At 40.4% G+C, this 20,871-nt stretch overlaps 1 protein-coding gene across 2 annotated transcripts in view; it reads left to right on the top strand.

Annotated features, from left to right (window-relative positions):
• TRPM6 (transient receptor potential cation channel subfamily M member 6) overlaps positions 1-20,871 on the top strand; it is a 122,673-nt gene that overhangs the window by 82,771 nt on the left and 19,031 nt on the right. For both annotated transcript variants that reach the window (XM_069576352.1, XM_069576354.1), the window contains 8 exons: positions 7,144-8,273; positions 8,417-8,529; positions 10,495-10,618; positions 13,366-13,457; positions 15,528-15,586; positions 17,104-17,129; positions 18,624-18,674; positions 20,142-20,207. In XM_069576352.1, coding sequence (XP_069432453.1) covers positions 7,144-8,273; positions 8,417-8,529; positions 10,495-10,618; positions 13,366-13,457; positions 15,528-15,586; positions 17,104-17,129; positions 18,624-18,674; positions 20,142-20,207 — 1,661 coding nt within the window. The remainder of the gene's footprint in view (positions 1-7,143; positions 8,274-8,416; positions 8,530-10,494; positions 10,619-13,365; positions 13,458-15,527; positions 15,587-17,103; positions 17,130-18,623; positions 18,675-20,141; positions 20,208-20,871) is intronic.

A 20,871-nucleotide genomic window follows, 5' to 3' on the forward strand; every position in this document is an offset into this window, starting at 1 on the left:
CAAACTGGATGTGGCTGTGTCCAGGTGGGATGGTGCCCCAAGCTGGATGCGGCTGTGTCCAGGTGGGATGGTGCCCCAAACTGGATGCGGCTGCGTCCAGGAGGGATGGTGCCGCAAGCTGGATGCGGATGTGTCCAGGAGCAGTAGGCTGGTCCTGAAGAGGGCAGGGGCAGGGTGCCGGTTGCACTGGGAGTCGTGGAGCTCTCAGGGAGCCTGACCAGCACTTGTGCACTGAGTTGAGGGCAGCTGAGGGTGAAAGTAGAGACAGAGATCAGAGGCAGATTTTGTAAGAAGTTTACCTCTGAAGCAGGGTATGGGCACATGGTGGGATTCTTTTGTTTCATGTGGCGATAACAAAATTAATGTGTGTGTTCCTGGAAATGGGAGGAGCTGCAGGAGCCAGAGGAAAGAAGTGATTTGCTGAGTGAAGTCTTGGGAAGGGGAGTTAATGGTGGAGACCAGGAGAGGATGGGGAGCGTGGGTGTGGCAGAAGGATGCAGCTGGGCTGCAGGAACCAGGGTAGTCATCAGTGAGGATATCTGTGGGTGGGTGTGATTGAGGGGGGAATCAGTGCAGGAAGGCCATTCAGAGTTTTGAGGAAAGAGGAGACGTGTTGGAGAAAGTGAACAAAATCAGCTTCTAGTAAGATCAAAGCTGCTGTGCATGTATTACTAATTGTAGGTGTTAAAATAATGAAGGATTGCATGTGATTATATGCACTTTTCAAATTTAGCTGTAATTGACCTAACAATATATTAGTTTCAAGCATATAGCATGATGGTTCGACATTTGTGTACTATGAAATGATCACAACAGTGAATCTGGTTAACATCCATCACCGTACACAGTTACAGATTTTCTTCTTGTAATGAAAATATTCGTTTCCAAGGCAAACCATTCAATATCACAGTAATCCAAGTCTATGCCCCAACCAGTAATGCTGAAGAAGCTGAAGTTGAATGGTTCTATGAAGACCTATAAGACCTTCTAGAACTAACACCCCCAAAAGATGTCCTTTTCATTATAGGGTCAGTTCAGTTCAGTTCAGTCGCTCAGTCACGTCCGACTCTTTGCTACCCCATGAATCGCAGCACGCCAGGCCTCCCTGTCCATCACCAACTCCCAGAGTTCACTCAAACTCACGTCCATTGAGTCGGTGATGCCATCCAGCCATCTCATCCTCTGTTGTCCCCTTTTCCTCCTGTCCCCAATCCCTCCCAGCATCAGAGTCTTTTCCAGTGAGTCAACTCTTCACATGAGGTGGCCAAAGTATCATTATAGGGGACTGGAATGCAAAAGTAGGAAGTCAAGAGATACCTGGAGTAACAGGTAAATTTGACCTTGGAGTACAGAATGAAGCAAGGCAAAGGCTAACAGAATTTTGCCAAGAGAATGCCCTGGTCATAGCAAACACCCTCTTCCAACAACACAAGAGAAGACTCTACACATGGACATCACCAGATGGTCAATACCAAAATCAGATTGATTATATTCTTTGCAGCCAAAGATGGAGAAGCTCTATACAGTCAGCAAAAACAAGACTGGGAGCTGACTGTGGCTCAGATCGTGAACTCCTTATTGCCAAATTCAGACTTAAATCGAAGAAAGTGGGGAAAACCACTAGACCATTCTTGTATGACCTAAATCAAATCCCTTATGACTATACAGTGGAAGTGAGAAATAGATTCAAGGGATTAGATCTGTTAGACAGAGTGCCTGATGAACTATGGATGGAGGTTCATGACATGGTACAGGAGGAAGGGATCAAGACCAGCCCCAAGAAAAAGAAATGCAAAAGGGCAAAATGGTTGTCTGAGGAGGGCTTATAAATAGCTGTAAATAGAAGAGAAGTGAAAGGCAAAGGAGAAAAGGAAAGAGATATCCATCTGACTGAAGAGTTCCAAAGAATAGCAAGGAGAGATAAGAAAGACTTCCTCAGCGATCAATGCAAAGAAATAGAGGAAAACAACAGAATGGGAAAGACTAGAGATCTCTTCAAGAAAATTAGAGATACCAAGGGAACATTTTATGCAAAGATGGACACAATAAAGGACAGAAATTGTATGGACCTAACAGAAGCAGAAGATATTAAGAAGCAGTGGCAAAAATATATAGAAGAACTATACAAAAAAGATTTCCATGACCCAGATAATTATGATGATGTGATCACTCACCTAGAGCCAGACATTCTGGAATGTGAAGTCAAGTGGGCCTTAGAAATCATCATTATGAACAAAGCTAGTGGAGGTGATGGAATTCCAGTTGAGCTATTTCAAATCCTCGTGGACTTGAATCCTCATGCAACCACATGGACTGCTGCCCACCAGGCTTCCCTGTCCTTCACCATCTCCTGGAGCTTGCTCAAACTCATGTCCATTGAGTCGGTGATGCCATCCAACCATCTTGTCTTCTGTCATCCCCTTCTCCTCCTGCCTTCAGTCTTTCCCAGCATCAGGTTCTTTTCTAATGTGTCTCCTCTTTGCATCAGGTGGCCAAAGTATTGGAGTTTCAGCTCAGCACCAGTCCTTCAGTGAATATTCAGGGTTGATTTCTTTTAGGGTTGACTAAACTATTTAGTTTGCTGTTACAAAATTTCCCAGACTGGATGGCTTAGAAGCTGCAGAATGTTATTGCTGATAGTTCTGGAAGCTGGAAGTCTGAGATCAGGGTGTGAGGATGGTCAGGTGAAGGCCCTGTTTGGGTTACAAACTTCTGTTTCTTTATGTGGTAGAAGGCGCTCAGGAGCTCTGTGGAATCTCTTTTATAAAATAGAGCATTAATCCCACTCATGAGGGCTTCATCCTCATGACCTAATCACCTCCCAAAAGCCACATGTACCAATACCATCACTTTTGAAGATTAATGTTTCAACATATGAATTTTGGGTGGGGACACAAACGTATAGGGCATAGCAGAGAGGATAAATAAAGACATATTTAGAGAAGAGTTAAGGATTGGATGTGGTGATAAGGGAGTAGATGGAGTCCAGGACGAATAGTATCTAAGGCAGGGTAATGAGGTGAAAGGTGGCACCGCAGGGATAAGGAATACCAGATGCATGGCAGAGACTGAGGCAGCGGGTAGAAGCAATGAGGTTTAAGTTTGTTGAGCCTGAGATTCTAGTGGCATATTTAGCCAGAGATGTCTGGAAGTCTTTATATATATGGCTCTGGAGCCCGAAGGGCAAAATTTGAATAGGAAATTTGGTAGTCACCTGCCTATTGTAGGGAAATAAAACTATGAGAGAGGAAGTGATTATGCTCAGGAAGCAAGTGTAGTGAGCAGACTCAGTGGGTCTCACCCTGAGAGGTGTCAACACCTGTGTCATGGGCTGAGGAAGAGGAGCTCGTGGAGAAGACTGAAAAGAATTGGTCAGACGAGAATAATGAAAACTAGGAGAAGGCAGTATCATGAGTCAAGTGAATACAGAGTGAATCTTGATGATAGTAACAATAGTAAACTGAACACCAATAGTCATCATATGCTATTACCTTTTCTTCAGTTTTTTCTTAGTATTTGAGTAGAGAAGGATTAGATGGTAGATGGGTAAGTAGCTTCTGAAAAATATTTTAGATGCTTTCAAAGGCTCTAGTATTTGATTATGAAGCCCTAATTTAATTTCAAAACACAATTGATCAAATTTCCTTTTTGACAGAGCTATTTCACGAGCCCTCTTTTTACACGGTGGTCTTATTGAGGTCGTTATGAAAGTGTTAATTGCTCAGTTGTGTCTAACTCTTTGTGACCCCATGGACTGTAGCCCACTAGGCCCCTCTCTTCATGGCATTCTCCAGGCAAGAATACTGGGGTGGGTAGTCATTTCCTCCTCCAGGGGATCTTCCTGACCCAGGGATCAATCCCAGGTCTCCTGCCTTGCAGGCAGATTCTTTACTGTCTGAGCTACCAGGGAAGGAAGAATATTTTCTGGCAGTAACTGAGCAGTAGTTTGAAGAGGGAGGGAAAAGACATTAGGAAGACATTTGTATGTTTGCCTGCCTCTGAAGAAGAGATTATCTGTATCCTTACAGAGTTAGGGGAATTGTAAAGGTGGAAAGAGAACATATAAAGTCTGTTTTATATTTTACTTTCTCTATTTGGAATGCTGGCTACTTTTTGTCCCTAGCGATGTAAGCCAGTGTTTTCTCTCTCTGTTCTATGGAATAAGTTGTTAACTAGGGATTTTTCCATAGTAAGCATGTTTGGTTACATTATATTTGGAAAGTGCTGCATCTTAAAAAAAAGATCACATTGAGCAATGTAATTCAGCAGAGTTATAGCCTGAGCAAGCCCCATCATCGTTTTATCATGGTATCTTACTGAGAAACATTTGTGAACAACTCCAGGCATGGAAAATGTGGGTGCAAATCATTCATCCTTCGTGGGACTCTAGGACCCCAGTAGGACTTTGCTTGGATCCCTGCTGAGTTGCTGAGACGTGCTGGAGGGCAGTGGTTAATGCCATTGAATATGGAGTTGCACGCTTTGGCTTTGAAGCCTCACTCTTTCACTGACCATATGATGGGTAATGTGACCTATATTCATGAAGGGATAGTAGAATGCCTACCTTATAGGGTGGTCATGTGGATTAAATAAAATAATGTATAACGTCTGGCACATAATGAGCGCTTAGGAACACTGTGATTATCATGATGATTATAATAATACTTTCTATAATTTCAGTTTACAATATCTAGTCCAGAGACCCACAGTGAAACAGTAACCATCCTGGTCTCCCCCTCACTTTCTGACCTTGCACAGAAGAAACAAAAATTATGAGAATTTCTTTTCCGTGTCAGAATGACTGAAAGACTTGATTAATGTAGATCGTGGTTGAGAAATATAATTAAAATATGTTTCATAGGACATTGAGCTTTAGAAAAGAAGTGCCTATGAAAGCAAGAGGACCTGATGTGAGGGTGACCAGGTTATTTGCCTAACAGTCTCTATTGTAGCAGATTACCTGTGGCTCTGAATACTTGTTGGTGTCTATTGTATCCTTTTGATGGGGCTGCTGCTAATGGAACTTAATGAGTCTCCATTACTGTTGTTCGGACTGTACTGTTTTTGAATTAGATGAAACAGTGTGCTAGATGGAGAGGCTCTAATGAAGCATATTTGGAAGTGAATATACATATATTTTGTGCTCTTTTCTTCATCATCCTTGCCAACTCTAGTTTTACAGGTTCCAGAAGGTCAGGAAGCCTTTACTAAGGCTCTATTGAGTTATAGAAGTTGAAGCAAGAGAGGGCTCCACCCACCTAGATGATAATAAAAATGGAAAATACGACACCCTTTACTCTTTCATTTCTATCTGCAAAGATTCCAGAAAGAAGGGGAGGATTTCTCAATCCATGTGACCTGGAATATATTCTAGAGAGGGGACATCTGACACTTGGAAAGTGCTTCCTAGAACCGAGTGCCAAGCTCTTCATGATAAAATCAATCATTGCTTCTCCCAGCCCCCAAATAAGAGTGGGGATAATTTTTTATTTCTGCATATGGTGGTATGAGTCATGAAACTGTTGACTATATTCCCTCCCTTGCTACTTTTCACTTTATTTCTGTTTATCAAAGATTTTTAGTATTGAGAAATTGGAAAGTGTATCCCTTTCTGCAAAGTAAAGAATGAAACAGAGGAAAAAAGGAAAGAAATAAAAATGTCATAACTGTATTAATTTCCTGGGCTGCCATAACAAAGGGCTTCCCAGGTGGTACTAGTGGTAAAGAACCTGCCTGCCAATGCAGGAGACATAAGTGACCTGGGTTCAATCCCTGGGTTGGGAAGATGTCCTGGAGGAGGGCATGACAACGCATGTCAGTGTTCTTGACTGGAGAATCTCATGGATAGAGGAGCCTGGCAGGCTACAGTCCATAGGGTCGTAGAAAGTGAGACACAACTGAAGTGACGTATCACGCATGCACGCACACCTAACAAAGTACCAAAAATTTGGGTGTCTCACAACAATAGAAATTTGTCCTCTCACAGTTCTGGAGGCTAGAAGTCCAAAATTACGCCGTTTGCAGGTCCATGCTTTCTCTAAGCGTGACTCCAGGGGAGAGTCCTTCCTCACCCCTTCTAGCTTCTCTTGCTTGCGGACAGCCCTTGGTGTTCCTTAGTTTGCAGATGCACCACTCCAGGCAGAAGGTAGTTGTCTCACATTTTCCTCCCTCTATGTCCAAATTTCCCCTTTTTATAAGAATATGAATTATACAGGTTTATGGTATACTTTAATGACCGTATTTTAACTTGATTACCTCTGTAAAGGCCCTCCTTTCAAATAAAGTCACGTTCTAGGAATACTGGGGGTTAGGATTTCAACTTATCTTTTTTTGGGGGGTACACAAAACAAAACCTATACCCATATAACAGAGAGAGATATAGATATATTTTCTTTATTCTTTCTAATTCTCTGAATGAAATCAATTGTTAAATTTAATTTGACTCTGCTTGCAATGTACTTTTGTACTTGCATAACTGATGGTGTCTGATGCTGCTTTTACTTGAACCACTGGTTCAATATCATAATTTGGGGTTCAAGTATTCAAAATCACTTAAGAATTGCCTCAGGCTTCCTCTGATTGTAGGTTTCTTAAAATGGGCTTTGTTTGAAACCTGGGATGCTTGTTTATACTGTAGACATGGAATTTTATTTTAAAAGATCTATAAACTTTTTCTAATTATGATTTTTATTATTGACTCTATTCCTATCCTTCCAGTTTCATCCTCAGGATTTCCCTTGTCTACCAAAATAGCACAGTGCTTGACAATAGGAGATATTTTAAATGTTTGTCATGGAAGGTAATGAATACATTAATGAGTGCAAATAGGCTGATTGATGAGATGATTGGAAGGATAACTAGTAGAAGCTGGAAATGTGGTTCTGAAATACTGCAGAGAAATAAGGGCCAGAAATGCAATTTTCAATTTTCCTTTTTCTGGTGATAGTGGGAATTACAGGAGTGGGTGAGAGCACCTGGGATGAGTACCTACTGGACAGAGAAGAAGGCAGAAGACAGACCCAACATAGGGAAGCCGCGTAGGCTGGGCAGCCACCTAGACATGGAAGCAGAGCAGGAAGAGAGGAAGGCCAGTTCCCATCAGCTCACTGCATTTATTGGTTTTCTCCCTCCCTTTACCCTTAGGGTTACCGAGATGTACTTCCAGCTGAAAGAAATGAATGAAAAGGTGTCTTTCATAAAGGACTCCTTATTGTCGTTGGACAGCCAGGTGGGACACCTGCAGGATCTCTCTGCCCTGACAGTGGATACCTTAAAAGTCCTTTCTGCTGTTGACACCTTACAAGAAGATGAGGCTCTCCTGGCCAACAGAAAGCATTCTGCTCGCAGAAAACTTCCCCACAGCTGGAGCAATGTCATCTGTGCAGAGGTTCTGGGCAGCATGCCACTCTCTGAGAAGAAGTATCAGTGTTATAGCATGCCCCCTTCTTTGCTGCGGAGCCTGGCCAGAGGCTGGTATCCTCCACGAGGGCAGAAAGGGCCCTTGCTTGAGATTACACATCAAGAGGCTTCAAATGTAAGAGATGAGCAAGGAGAACAAGAAACACAAAATCATGTAGTTGCTTCTGGGGTGATGCTGAACAGACAAGCACACCCAAAGTATGGCCAATATCTCCTGGTCCCTTCTTATCTAGAACAAGTTTCTTATCCTGCAAAAACTGACTTGCCTCTGTCCAGACCATCTGTGAAAGCAGGTACAGATGGGCTGACAACTGAACATGTCAGCCAGACTGAGGTCCCTGTTCATCTGATGTGGCAGACCCCGCGTGTCTCAGCCCAGGGCCCCATGGTGGAAACCAAGGAGCAGTGTGAGTCACTTGCTCAGATACCAGCCAGACCAGACGAGGGGGATCAAGTGCTCCCCACTTTGATTTGCACACCTGGACCCACGAGAGTGACCTCCCTCCCTTCCCAAGTCATGAGCATGCAACCTGGAGGTGGATATGTGAACTGGGCATTTTCAGAAGGTGATGAAACTGGTGTGTTTAGCACCAAGAAACACTGTCAAATCAGCGTGGCCTCCTCTTGTAACCATGACTCCAGACAGAGTGAACACGGCCAGAGGCAGATCCGGGGCAGATCCCTGTCTGATAACTCGGCAAGACTGGCCCAGAGCAATTGCTCAGAAGCACTTCCACGGCTCCAGCCAAACACATCCTTTCGAATCAGTCTGCTTCGGAAAGACAAGCCCTTCACTGGGAATCAGAGCTCGAGATTACACAAGGAGGAGAAGTTGAAGATCCCTAAGATTAAAAGTAAGAAGTAAACATTTCAAAACCAGGATTAAATTCTCACGTTGCTCCCATTCTCATTCTCCCCATTCTCTCAGTCTTACCTGTGAAACAAAATGGTTCCACATACTGTCCTTATTGTCTCATGTAAATCATTTCCCTTACAGATCTATCAAAATTCTCAGAAATAGGACAGTCAAAATGGATCAAAACAAAAATGCTAACCAAGGATAGGAAACTGTCGAAGAAGAAGAAGAAAACACAAGGACTACAGGTGCCAGTAAGTGCCTTGTATGTTTTTGGCCACTGAGGTAGTATCCTATCTTAGCTTGATTTCTCTTTATTCTACAGTGCCAAGTACACAAAATAACACTGTCCTAGAAGGAATGGAGATGTAAATCTTAAGAGTCAGCAGAGCTGATTTGCAACAATTCATTTATCAACTCATAGGTTGAAGGACTTTTGTGTTATTTTCAGTTTTTGGCTATTCCACTTAAGCTGTTAAGAACATTTGTGTACGAGTCTTTGTGTGGACATGTGTTTTCATTTCTCTCTGGTAACTAGGAGTAGAATAGTAAAGTCATATGGTAAGTATTTGCTTAATTTTAGAAGAAACTTACACTGCCACCAGTTTATGGGTAGTGGTTTATGAGAGTTCCAGTGGTCCACGTCCTTGCCAGTCCTTAGTAGGCTCAGTCTTTTTGATTTTAGCATGTTAGTGAGTGTACAGTGGTATCTCACAGTGGTTTCATGTGCCTTTCCATAGTGACTAGTGCAAAATCACCTTTTGGAGGAGACTTAACGTCCATAAAGAATGGCTTCCTTCAGGGAACATGCAGAGTTGCTGGGATCCCATAAAATATGAGTTTAGAATTGTGTTCTAAAATGGCCAGAGTTAAAATAAGAAGTATTAACTGAGCTCAAATACTAATAACTTGCTTTTTGTTATCTTGTAGTTTGTCAGTTTATCTCGTTTCTTCTCTGCCCCTGGGAAGCACGCGAGGCAGCCATTATTGTTAGCTCCCTGTTATTTTAACGATGAAGGGAATGGAGCTCATAGACATGAAGTGACTGGCCCAGTTCATGTAGTTTCTGAGTGACAGGGATAGAATTCTAACCAGTTCTTTCAGACCCTTATGTTTTTGTTGTTTTGCTTTATACCAGTGGTTCTTAAACTGTGGTCTCCCATCAGCATTACCTGAAAACTTAATAGATTCAAATTTGCCCTCTCCTCAGACCTACTAAGGGCTTCCCAGGTGGCGCTAATGGTAAAGAACCCACCTCCCAGTTGCAGGAAACATAAGAGACGCAGGTAGGATCCCTGCGTTGGACAGATCCCCTGGAGGAGGGCATGGCAACTCCAGTGTTCTTGCTTGGAAAATCCCATAGATAGTGGGGCCTGGCGGGCTACAGTCCATGGGGTCACAGAGAGTCATAAACGACTGAAGGGACTTACCACACATGCACAGACCTACTGAATCACACACAGATGCTGAGGGTGGGACCCAGCAATCTGTGGGTTTAACATAGTCCTGGGTGATTCTGATACGCACTCAAGTTTGAGAAACCCTGCTGCCCACCCTCGTTCTCAGTCATGACTGCAAATAGGAAAGTCACATGGATGCTTGTGTCCTGCCAGCACGAGTGATGGAAGTTTAACACTTCCCAGGTGATTTTAATGTGCAGCCAATATTAACAACCACTGTTCTTCAACATGCAGTTGTTGTTCTGTTGCTCAGTTGTATCCAACTCTTTGCAACCCCATGGACTGCAGCACACCAGACCTCACTCAGTTCTCAGTTCAGTTGCTCAGTTGTGTCTGACTCATTGTGATCCCATGAACTGCAGCACTCCAGGCCTCCCTGTCCATCACCAACTCCCAGAGTCCACCCAAACCCATGTCCATCGAGTCGATGATGCCATCCAACCATCTCATCCTCTGTCGTCCCCTTCTCCTCCTGCCCTCAATCTTTCCCAGCATCAGGGTCTTTTCCAATGAGTCAGCTCTTCGCATCAGGTGGTCAAAGTATTGGAGTTTCAGCTTCAACATCAGTCCTTCCAATGAACACCCAGGACTGATCTCCTTTAGCATGGACTGGGATGGACTTTAGGATGGACAGCACAACAGATTTCACTGTCCTTCACCATCTCCCAGAGTTTACTCAAACTCATGTCAGTGATTACTGTGATTTGGAATCTATTCAGATTAATGTCATTCTGTTCCAACAAGTATCTTTCTTTCCAGGTCATAACAGTCAACACCTGCTCTCAAAGTGACCAATTGAACCCAGAGCCTGGAGATAATAAGATCTCAGGAGCACAGAAGGGCAGCAAGAACTGGATTCCAGTGTCCAAATTTAATCAGATAAGTATGTGACAGTCTGCATTCTTTTTTTAAAAATTTTTATTATTACTTTATTTTGCTTTACAATACTGTATTGGGTTTTACCATACATTGACATGAATCAGCCACGGGTGTACATGAGTTCCCAATCCTGAACCCTCACCTCCCACCCCATATCATCTCTCTGGATCATCCCCGTGCACCAGCCCCAAGCATCCTGTATCCTGTATCGAACATAGACTGGTGATTTGTTTCTTACATGATAGTATACATGTTTCAGTGCCATTCTCGAAAATCATCCCACCTCTCCCTCTCCCACAGAGTCCAAAAGTCCATTCTACACATCTGTGTCTCTTTTGCTGTCTCGCATACAGGGTTATCATTACCATCTTTCTAAATTCCATATATATGTGTTAGTATACTGTATTGAATTACCCAAACCCTGGTGGTTTCCTCAGGCTATGGTCTTTAGAGCAGCGGGGGTCCCTGCTGTTCTCTCAAGTGGAGGTGAGAGAATGAGAAGGGGCCACACTTTCTTAGAAAAATAGCTGTTTTCTACTTTTAGTTTTTATGAAAGAGATGCAGTTTGCATTTGCTTAATGGGATAATTGTCAGAATTCAGAAAAGAAAAATTAAAATTAATTAAAATGTAGATAGTCTCCTATTCAGAGCGGTTGAATCTGCATCAAGGAGTATTCATTTAGTCTGACTTACGGGGTGAGTTGTCCAGTGTTATATATTCTTTAAAGTTCAGGTGACGCTGATATGGGCCCTTACACAGAACTCAGCAGTAGTTGGTTATTTACAACTGCTCCCATATAGTGTTTATTCCATCGGCAAGATTCCCTTAAACTTAATAGTAATGATGTTTGTAGAGGATAGAAGACAGATCGGTGAGCTAGGAATGAAGACTGTGAGCTCAGCGTAGACTGTGAAATAAGCCTGGACAGATACATTGAGGACATATTATGAAGAGAATAGGTAGCAACGAACTGAACATTGAACGTCTTACATTTGATGATGAGACCCTTACTAATTTTTAAACAGAAGGGACTATGTGGTTAGCAAGTCATAAATATTTAAAATTATTTGAAGTACTAAACTTAAGGTACATGTATTAGTTTTAGACATACAACATAATGATTAGATGTATGTCTGTGCTGCAAAACTAGTAGCACAATAAATTAACGTCCATCACCACCTATAGTTAACAGTTATTTTTTCTTGTGATGAGAACTTTTAAGATCTGTTATCTTAGCCACTATATAGTATTGTTAAACTATAACCACCATGCTGTATAGTACCTCCCCATGTGTTTATTTATCTTATAGCTGGAGTTTGTACCTTTTGACCATCTTCTCTTATTTCAAAAAAATTCAAACTGAGAAAGATGGGAGTGGCAGGAGGGTTCTGGCAAAGAATCTCATTTAAATCTGATGATCAGGAAGAAAGAGAAGACCTAGAGAATTAGGCTAAATCCAGGTATTTGGCTAATCTGAAGACTGCAGGAGGCCTAGTGTCTTGATCCACATTCTGGGTTGAGAACTTTGTTTTTTTAAAAGCTTGTCTGAGTTAAGAATTGAAAAAGAATTTAAAAAAAAATTTGAGGGTACCCTGTTAGATAGCTCCTTCTAAACACAAAAGGTAAAGTTTTGAGGAAATTAATTATAGAAGGAAAAGCATAGTTTTAGATTTTCATAGAGGTATTTTATTTTAATTGTAGTACTGAGCTATCATTTATCATAATTTTATGTTATAAAAAGTATCACATATACAATTTTTTGATTTTTTTCAGCAGCTTTTTTTGTATTTCCTGTATATATTTTTTCCAGCACCAAATATTAGGAAAAAATAACAACAACTTTTAGCCAGGGACTTTTAATAAGTATTTTTCTCAGAACTAATCCAACCAAATATTTATTAAATTATTATTGATTGCCTACTATATGCCAGTAACTTTATAAATACCAGGTATAAAAAATATTAACAATAATGGTCCTTGTTAAGTTTTTTAAAGAAAAGGCTAAAAATTAAAACTATTTGCTGGGATTCTTTTCTTTCTTTTTTCTTAGTCTGATTTTGTCTTCTTTTTTAAATAGCCTACAGTAATGCTTGATTCTGCTGTTAAGGAAGAATTACTAACAATTTGGATCTCAAAATTCATGTAGTTTGAATAAAGCATGGATGACAAGGTTCAGAGGAAAGTGAAAATTACTAAAGGTATTTTATAGGAAGATAGGGTATGGATAATTCTTTGATAGAGTAGTATTAATTGTTATAAAAATAAGGGTAACTATGGAAGAATAGAAATGGGGTAAATAGCTTTTAACCACTTGAGTAAAAAGGACAAAAGAATCTTGGTAAAACTTGTCTAAAAGAGAAAAGTATATTTCAGTTTAGGTAAATGCACAGTGTTGAGCAGAGAAGGCAATGGCACCCCACTCCAGTACTCTTGCCTGGAAAATCGCATGGATGGAGGAGCCTGGTGGGCTGCAGTCCGTGGGGTCGCTAACAGTTGGACACGACTGAGTAACTTCACTTTCATTTTTCACTTTCATGCATTGGAGAAGGAAATGGCAACCCACTCCAGTGTTCTCGCCTGGAGAATCCCAGGGACGGGGGAGCCTGGTGGGCTGCTGTCTATGGGGTCTCACAGAGTCGGACACAACTGAAGTGACTTAACATACAGTGTTGAGATCTTTTATTTGTAACTGTGATTCACATATAACACATTTTCATGTATTCTCTAATTTTTTCCTTCCTTTTAACAAGGTCTAGAATCTTACATATATCAGAAAATGAAAACTAAAGAAGCTGAACGACATCCTATACAAGTCAGTGATTATGGAAGGCAGTCTCAAGAGGTGAAAGCATTTTATTTGACATTTTAAAAGCTCAGTTTTCACCCCCTCTCCTCCCACTTTATTCTTTCTTTGTTGTTCTCTTTTTTGCTATTTATCCATCCAATAACTTATCCTGAGCATTTTAGCATGAATGAGAAAAAGTTTAGGAATTTTTGACACTGTTTTCAAATATATAAAAGTTGCCATATGGAAGAAAAATACCTCTAATACACTTTTCAGAGGTAGAGCTAAAAAAACATGTAAGAATTAAAGATTTTAAAATTAAAAAAAATAATAATAATAAAAAAATGATAACTAAATGAACAGAGATAAGACTTAAAAAAAAAAAGAAAATTTGAATTTACAAAAAAAAAAAAAACATATACAAATTATTGGGAGACAGGTTTCAGCCTGATTTGAGAAGGAATTTTTACCTTCTGCAGCTTTCCAGAGATGGAATGGTTTATCTTATAATAGGTAATGTCTCACTTAGTGTGGTTAGTTGGCTAAGCCAACTTCTTTGTAGATGTGTTGGAGGGGATTTGTACATTTCAGAGTAAAGGACCTTCAGTGTTTCTTCAATACTGATTTTTCAGTCTGTTTTTCTTTCTGTCTGCAAATATGTGCTTGTTTTATTGCCTGCCACCATGGGGGAAGCATGATTAGTTAGACTAGCCACCACCTAACAGCCCCCCCAATATAATTTTGATCTTTGTTTGAATATTACCTCTATGACCTTGGAAAGTGTATACAAATTGCCTATATAAAAATATACTAACAACCTCAGATGTTCTTATAGGAATGTAATCTGTGAAACAGAATACTCCTTGAAGGTAGTTAGGGCACCTGTCTGCCCTATCAAATCCTGGCTCTTCCACTTCCTAGGTTTCAAAGTTATACATATCAATTAACCTTATGAGCTTCATTAGCTGCATCTCTAAAATGGGGTTAATGCCATCCTTACCAGTTTAATAGTGGATAACAAAAATAACACTAGTGCAAATGCCCAGAGTAATGCTTGGAGTGGCTTCCCTGGTGGCTCAGATGGTAAAGAATCCACCTGCAATGCAGGGTTCGATTCCTAGGTTGGCAAGATTCCCAGGAGAAGGGAATGACTACCCATTCCAGTATTCTTGACTGGAGAATTCCATGGACAGAGGAACCTGGCGGGCTACAGTCCATGGGGTGGTAAAGAGTCTGACATGACTGAGCAGCTGAGCATGCACGCACACACAGTGCTGGGAGTATACTAGATTTTAAGAAATAATTTGAATCTAAATAGAAACAGAATGAGATATCTCCAAGGTAACTTTCTGAATAATCATTAACTGAAACAATGATCTGATGATTGAGTATAACAATATAATGATCAATGTTTCCTGTCAACTTTGACGTTCATGCCTTCTTTCACATCCTTCAGTTCAGTTCAGTTCAGTCGCTCAGTCGTGTCTGACTCTTTGCGACCCCATGAATCACAGTACGCCAGGCCTCCCTGTTCATCACCATCTCCCGGAGTTCACTCAGACTCATGTCCATCGAGTCCGTGATGCCATGCAGCCATCTCATCCTCTCTCGTCCCCTTCTCCTCCTGCCCCCAATCCCTCCCAGCATCAGAGTCTTTTCAAATGAGTCAACTCTTTGCATGAGGTGGCCAAAGTACTGGAGTTTCAGCTTTAGCATCATTCCTTCCAAAGAAATCCCAGGGCTGATCTTCTTCAGAATGGACTGGTTGGATCTCCTAACAGTCCAAGGGACTCTCAAGAGTCTTCTCCAACACCATAGTTCAAAACAGATGTTATATGTTCACTCTCAGTTTTGTAAAATCCATTATATGTTACAGTTTCTCTTTGATGTCCCCATAAAATACTTTCTGTTAAAGCTGGTCACTGCAGTGAGTTACTCATATATTGTGCTAACATTATTCATCTTTCCAGCTTGCGTTTTGATACTTAGTAAAAGAAATATTGAACTAGAGGAAGGGAAAAGAAAACAACCATATCCTCCAAGGAGTGTGTTTTGCAAATGTGTTGTTGGAAGCTTGAGGTGGGAGAAAGCTGGGTGAGCATGTAATGATCTTTCCCCTCTGCTCAGGATCTTACCAAAAGCTCTTTGTGGGATTCCAGGAGCACCACAGTCAATAGGAAGTCTCAGTGAGTATTTCTGAATGTCTGTCTTTAAGCATCTTTGGCTTCTGTTCTTTTTTAAACTGGACTGGGAACCAAGGTTTAATTGGGTCAGAAAAGGAGAAAAAGAGAAGTGTGTCCAACAACAATATTTTTCTTTTGTTAGCAAGAATGACGATTATTTATTCTCCTAGTTTTCCTGGTTTTGGCAACAAAATCTCACCTTAATGCCTTTTAAGAATATAATGAAACGTGCTATTGCAGCAAATTAACCACTTTGTGTTTTTTAGTGTCAAAAAAGCACACATGAAATAATAAGTATCATATCTTTTCTGATGTGAAATTTGCATTAAAAATTAGGAATAAATCTGTCTTGACTGAAAAAAAGACTTAGAGTGAAGACTAGATAGTTCTTTCCCTTAGTTTTTTTTTCCCCCCAAATGTTTCTAAGATGGATCTTTCTGGTTTCTCCCTAACATCCTAAGTGTTCATCAAAGCAGTAACAATTTGAGAAGGTGTGAGATAGGAGGACAGGGCTAGAGAGAGCAGATAGAGAACTCACATTTTTGTACACTTGAGACTCCTGGATTTTTATTATTCAGAGAATATTTGAACACCAACCAGGCAGATTATTCTGTTTGTAGTGTTTTATGGACCTTTCCAGTTATATCATCAAATTGACTATTCTTATAGCTAAAGGAGCAGAATTCAAAAGCATCTGTACTCTACAAAGGGGTCATTGATGTCAGGCAGGTGGAATATGATGGTCAGCTGGCAGTCAGCTGTGTTTGAGATGGCCTTTTCTCTGAAGCTCCCATCAAGGTCTCTCTGTGCAAGCCTGCCTCTAGAATTAATGTGCACATGTCTTTCTTCTCCCAAAGGTTCAGTAGTTTGTGCTCATGCAGAGTGGTGGGTTATTGCAGCATGAAATTAAACAATAATTGTAATTGTACTTTCTTCCCCAAGGACCTTACGTTCTGGAGATATTCTTTGAATGCACTTATTTTGACTTGCCCATGGCCACTTGTGCACTTGAGCAGGGCACATAACCATTTAAAGAGAGCTAATTTCAGCCTTGAACATTTAGGGATCACGTGGGCTAATGAAACTGATTTGTAGGCTTGTCCAGAGACATTCATAGACTCATTTGTAGGCATCTACTTTGCATAGTTCAGGAACCTTTTTGTTTAATTGATCCAGAAGAATACAAATACAGTTAAATCTTATATATGTTGTGTGATCACACAGCTAATTAAAAACAAAAACCAGCAACTGCTTTTCAGTTAGCTTAGGGCATACACAGTAAACGACTTACATGCATATCTGGTGCTAGTTTTTCTATGAAAATAATTGTAGGGCTGTAAACTGTTTCTCTAAAAGTAGGGGCCAGATGTAACTGATAGGCTTCCTTTACAGTGATATATACACATGTATATACATATATGCTTATAGTCTCTGTATTATTTACTATTTCGTGCACTTTTTCTATCTTTGATCAGTGAAAAATTTAAGCATTATCTAAACAACTTTAATTTTTCAAACAGATTGAGAACTTCAAATGGAGTTAACAGTAAGTTTTTATATTTTTTTCATATTATTATTGGTGAGGTTTATGCTCCTGCTGAGATTTTTAGTTCTTGAAATCCTGTTTGTGGTTTTTGTCTACTATACAGAGTAGCAAATTCGGTAGAAAAGTAGAAAGTTTTTGAATGTCTTTCCCCAGATAAGTCAGGAATGATATCTGGTTTAAAATTTTTTGGAGTAACCAGTTTTCAACCATGATTTTCCAGTGAGTAAGAGTATAGTCACTGAGCTCATTTAGACTGCTTGACAACTCTTACTGTGATGTTTTAACACATTGCCCAGTAAGAACTCATGAGATTGTATGTAGATCTTTCCTTTGGCTTCAGTGGGACTCTGTGCCCCAAGTGGCTAAGTAGGACCAAGCCTGCTTCGGTGAGACACCTCCCTCACCAAAACCACTCTCTATAGCCACTTTCAGATGTTACCCCTTTCTGTCTTCTTGACCCCTTGATACAGATCAGAAACCTTCCTCTTCTGTGGTCTGGTTCCATCTCAATTTCTTGTGTTTTCAGTACATCCTTTGCAGTTGATTCCTTCTCCACCTACAAAAAATTTGCCATGTACAAAAGAAAAAAATAATCCTTTTCTTGAGTTTACCTGGCTTTCAGACTGCCACTCCCGTTCCTTACCTCCAAATTAACTGAAACAGTGTTATTCCAGAAAGGAACAGTCTTTTCTGATGATCTTACCTTTTACCCAGCACCCCCAAAGGGAGGGAGTTTTATTCCTTTGCTTATGCAGCAGCAAAAAGCCAGAGACATCTGTGAAACTGGGCTCATTACGCTGCTTATTCTACAAAGTATAAAGTAGTTACCACCACGAGACCAAAGTTCTCCACTTTAATTCTGACTTTATGAAACGGCAAAACTGTTGGAAAGGATTTCTCTTGAGCCTTGTAATTTAGGACTTGAGCAGATAGAAGTTGAACTTGCAAGAGGTATTCCCAGCACAGAGTCCTTCTGTAACCACACAAATCCCTTGCTGTCACCTTCCCTTCCACCTCCTTTGTTTCGGATATGTACCTCTTAATATGTTTTCATCATTTTGTTGTCATTTTTAAGTCAGTGAAGTAGTCTGCTAATAACTTGATATTAATAACGTCTTTATGTGGGCACTGCATCTTGGCAGGGAGCTCAGAGAATTGTGCTTCTGGGATGTCGTGAAATGTGATGGGCAGCTGCGTGCCTTCTGCAACCCAGAGGTGTAATTTGTTCAGAGGAAATATATCTTTGAGGCTAATATTACCTGTCTTTCTTCAATTCCCTATATAAATATATTTGGAGATATTGCATTGATGATTGGAAGCTGTCAGGATACCATGCACGATAATGTGGTTAAAGGATATTAGGCAATCTTTTTCGAAAACCGAGAAGTCATTCTGATTAACCTGTTCAATAATAACTTTGAAGGCAATATATTCATAAGTATGTATTTATCTTCAGCCTAGTAATTAAAATGTCAATCTTCTCTGTAATTTCAGAAATCTCAGACTCCTTAAAAAGCCCTCAAGAGCCTCACCATCATTATTCAGGTAGGATGCATGTACACGTGGACATATCAATGGAACTAAATATCTGTGAGACTGCATTTGGAAACAAAAGCATTAATGAATTTGTGGTGTTGATATGGCTCCAACTTAAAAAGTTGTTTACTCTGATGAGAGCATATTCAGGTTTCTTAACTTGGGAAAACAAGTTGTTAGGATTTAAGAAGTTGTGGATTAAAAAAAAAAAAAGTTTGTATTGGTAAGTTCCGAATTGTAAAAGCGAAAGATGACCTTGAGATCTGAAAATTCCTTACAAGATCAAAACCAGAGATCTTTGTGTTTTGGACTGGGGAGGAGACAGGCCTGGGGCTGGTTCTCTAAGGAGGGGTTTTGTACCCTTATTGGGCCCTCAGTGAACATAACCACTGAATGAATGCCAGCCCCACAGGGGATGTTCAACAAAGACACCTTAAGGGATGTTATTAAACAAGACATCAAGGGTCTTGACTCTCTTAAGCAACATCGCTTCACAGTGATTCAGTAGTCTTTCTTTCAAAGTGGGAATAATTGTACTTGCCCTTCCTGAGGAGCAATCTGCCAAAGGGCTAGTTGAGAATAAAGGAAACCCTTTGAAATGCAAAGTAACGTAACAACCAACTGGACTCATGCCATTGGGTGGTCTTTTGGGTATCATTGCTCTCAGCTTTGGATTAGATACTACACAAGTGAACTTTTTATACACTCTTAAAGCTGGGTACAAGAGTACAAGTGTATTGGTGTGATAATTACCATTATTATTATATCAAGGTCATGTGTTCAGGGTTTGGTATTAGGCTACCTTATCCTGAATTTTCCTCTGTAGTGAATAGTGTTTCAGTGGATTTTAGACTCCACATTCCAGGCTCTCATAAGTGGGTGTTTCAGCTCAGCAGTAATCTGTTATTTTGACTCCAGCTGTCAGCTGAAGAAAGTCTGGTGAGGAACACTGTAACTGACATTGATTCTGATCTGTTAGGATACAACTCTTAACAGGAAAATTCAGATCACTTGCTTCTAATTAAAATTAGTCTTCAGCTCTCTCTGGGAAAAGAAAATGAACTCTGAAAAATCAACAGTAGATGTCCCCACAGCCCACTGTGCACTAGATTTGATCTGGAAAAGAGAAACCAAAGAATGAAGACCACAGATTAAAATGCTCTTTAAAAGCAAGTTCCACATAGGTATGGATTAGTGTGGTATTTGCTGTTCAGGAGGGTGTAGGTGACAACCCTAGCTCAGGATTTACTAGATAATCTTATGTAATCTGTTACTAAAACTGGGATACCCTTCCTGCTTAAGGCATAGTTTATTTTAAATACTGTATTATAGATACTGTGTATGATAAAGGAACAAACAAAGGGTCTTCAAAGTAAAATATTGTAGCATTATATGAGTATATTGATGGGGGGAGTCTTTCTATAAATTCAGCCCACTGATGCGTACTTAAAATAGTAAATCTGCTTTTGTTTGCAGCCATTGAAAGGAACAATTTAATGAGGCTTTCTCAGACCATACCATTTACACCAATCCAACTGTTTGGTGAGTGCCATTTCTACCTTCTTGAGGTTGTACCAGGGCAAAGGCAAAACATCTGAGTGAATCGAACATTTTGCATAATTTTAGTTGCAGATATTCTTTTACCCATGGTCACAGTTTAGCAATATTAATTTCCTAAAATAGAAACTCTTATTAACTGGCTGGTATCTAGGCTCAAAACCTAATATACTATGGGGACAGGACTATAATGAGCAGCAGTTGAGGGAAAAAGCAATACTGTTGCACCTGGCATTCACTGATTTAAGGCTGGAAAAAGTAGAATAGAAAAGAACCAACCAGTCATACCTAATAAACAGAGGAGAAAGCATTAAATGTCAATACAGAAGAAGCTAACAGACATCTGAAGAGAAATGCTTGGTATATTGCTTTTTGTTTGTTTTGTTTCATGTAAACTAATTGCTCTTAGCTCAGAGAGCAAACGTGATTTTTAAAGGCTGGAGTAGTAAAGAACAACAAACTCATGTTAGCCAAGGCTACCGGCATTTCTCTGTCCTGCCAGTTGACAACATAACAAGGGTCCCTGCACTGTCCTTGATCTTGATTTTCTCACATCCTTCACATAAGGACAGATCAGGTGGCTTCTGATCGTTGACGCAAATGCCTTCTCCTTCCACTTGGCTCCACAACTGGTTGTACAACTCAGTAG

Source organism: Ovis canadensis, chromosome 2 (assembly GCF_042477335.2).
Source record: "Ovis canadensis isolate MfBH-ARS-UI-01 breed Bighorn chromosome 2, ARS-UI_OviCan_v2, whole genome shotgun sequence".
In the NCBI taxonomy this organism is placed as follows: domain Eukaryota; kingdom Metazoa; phylum Chordata; class Mammalia; order Artiodactyla; family Bovidae; genus Ovis; species Ovis canadensis.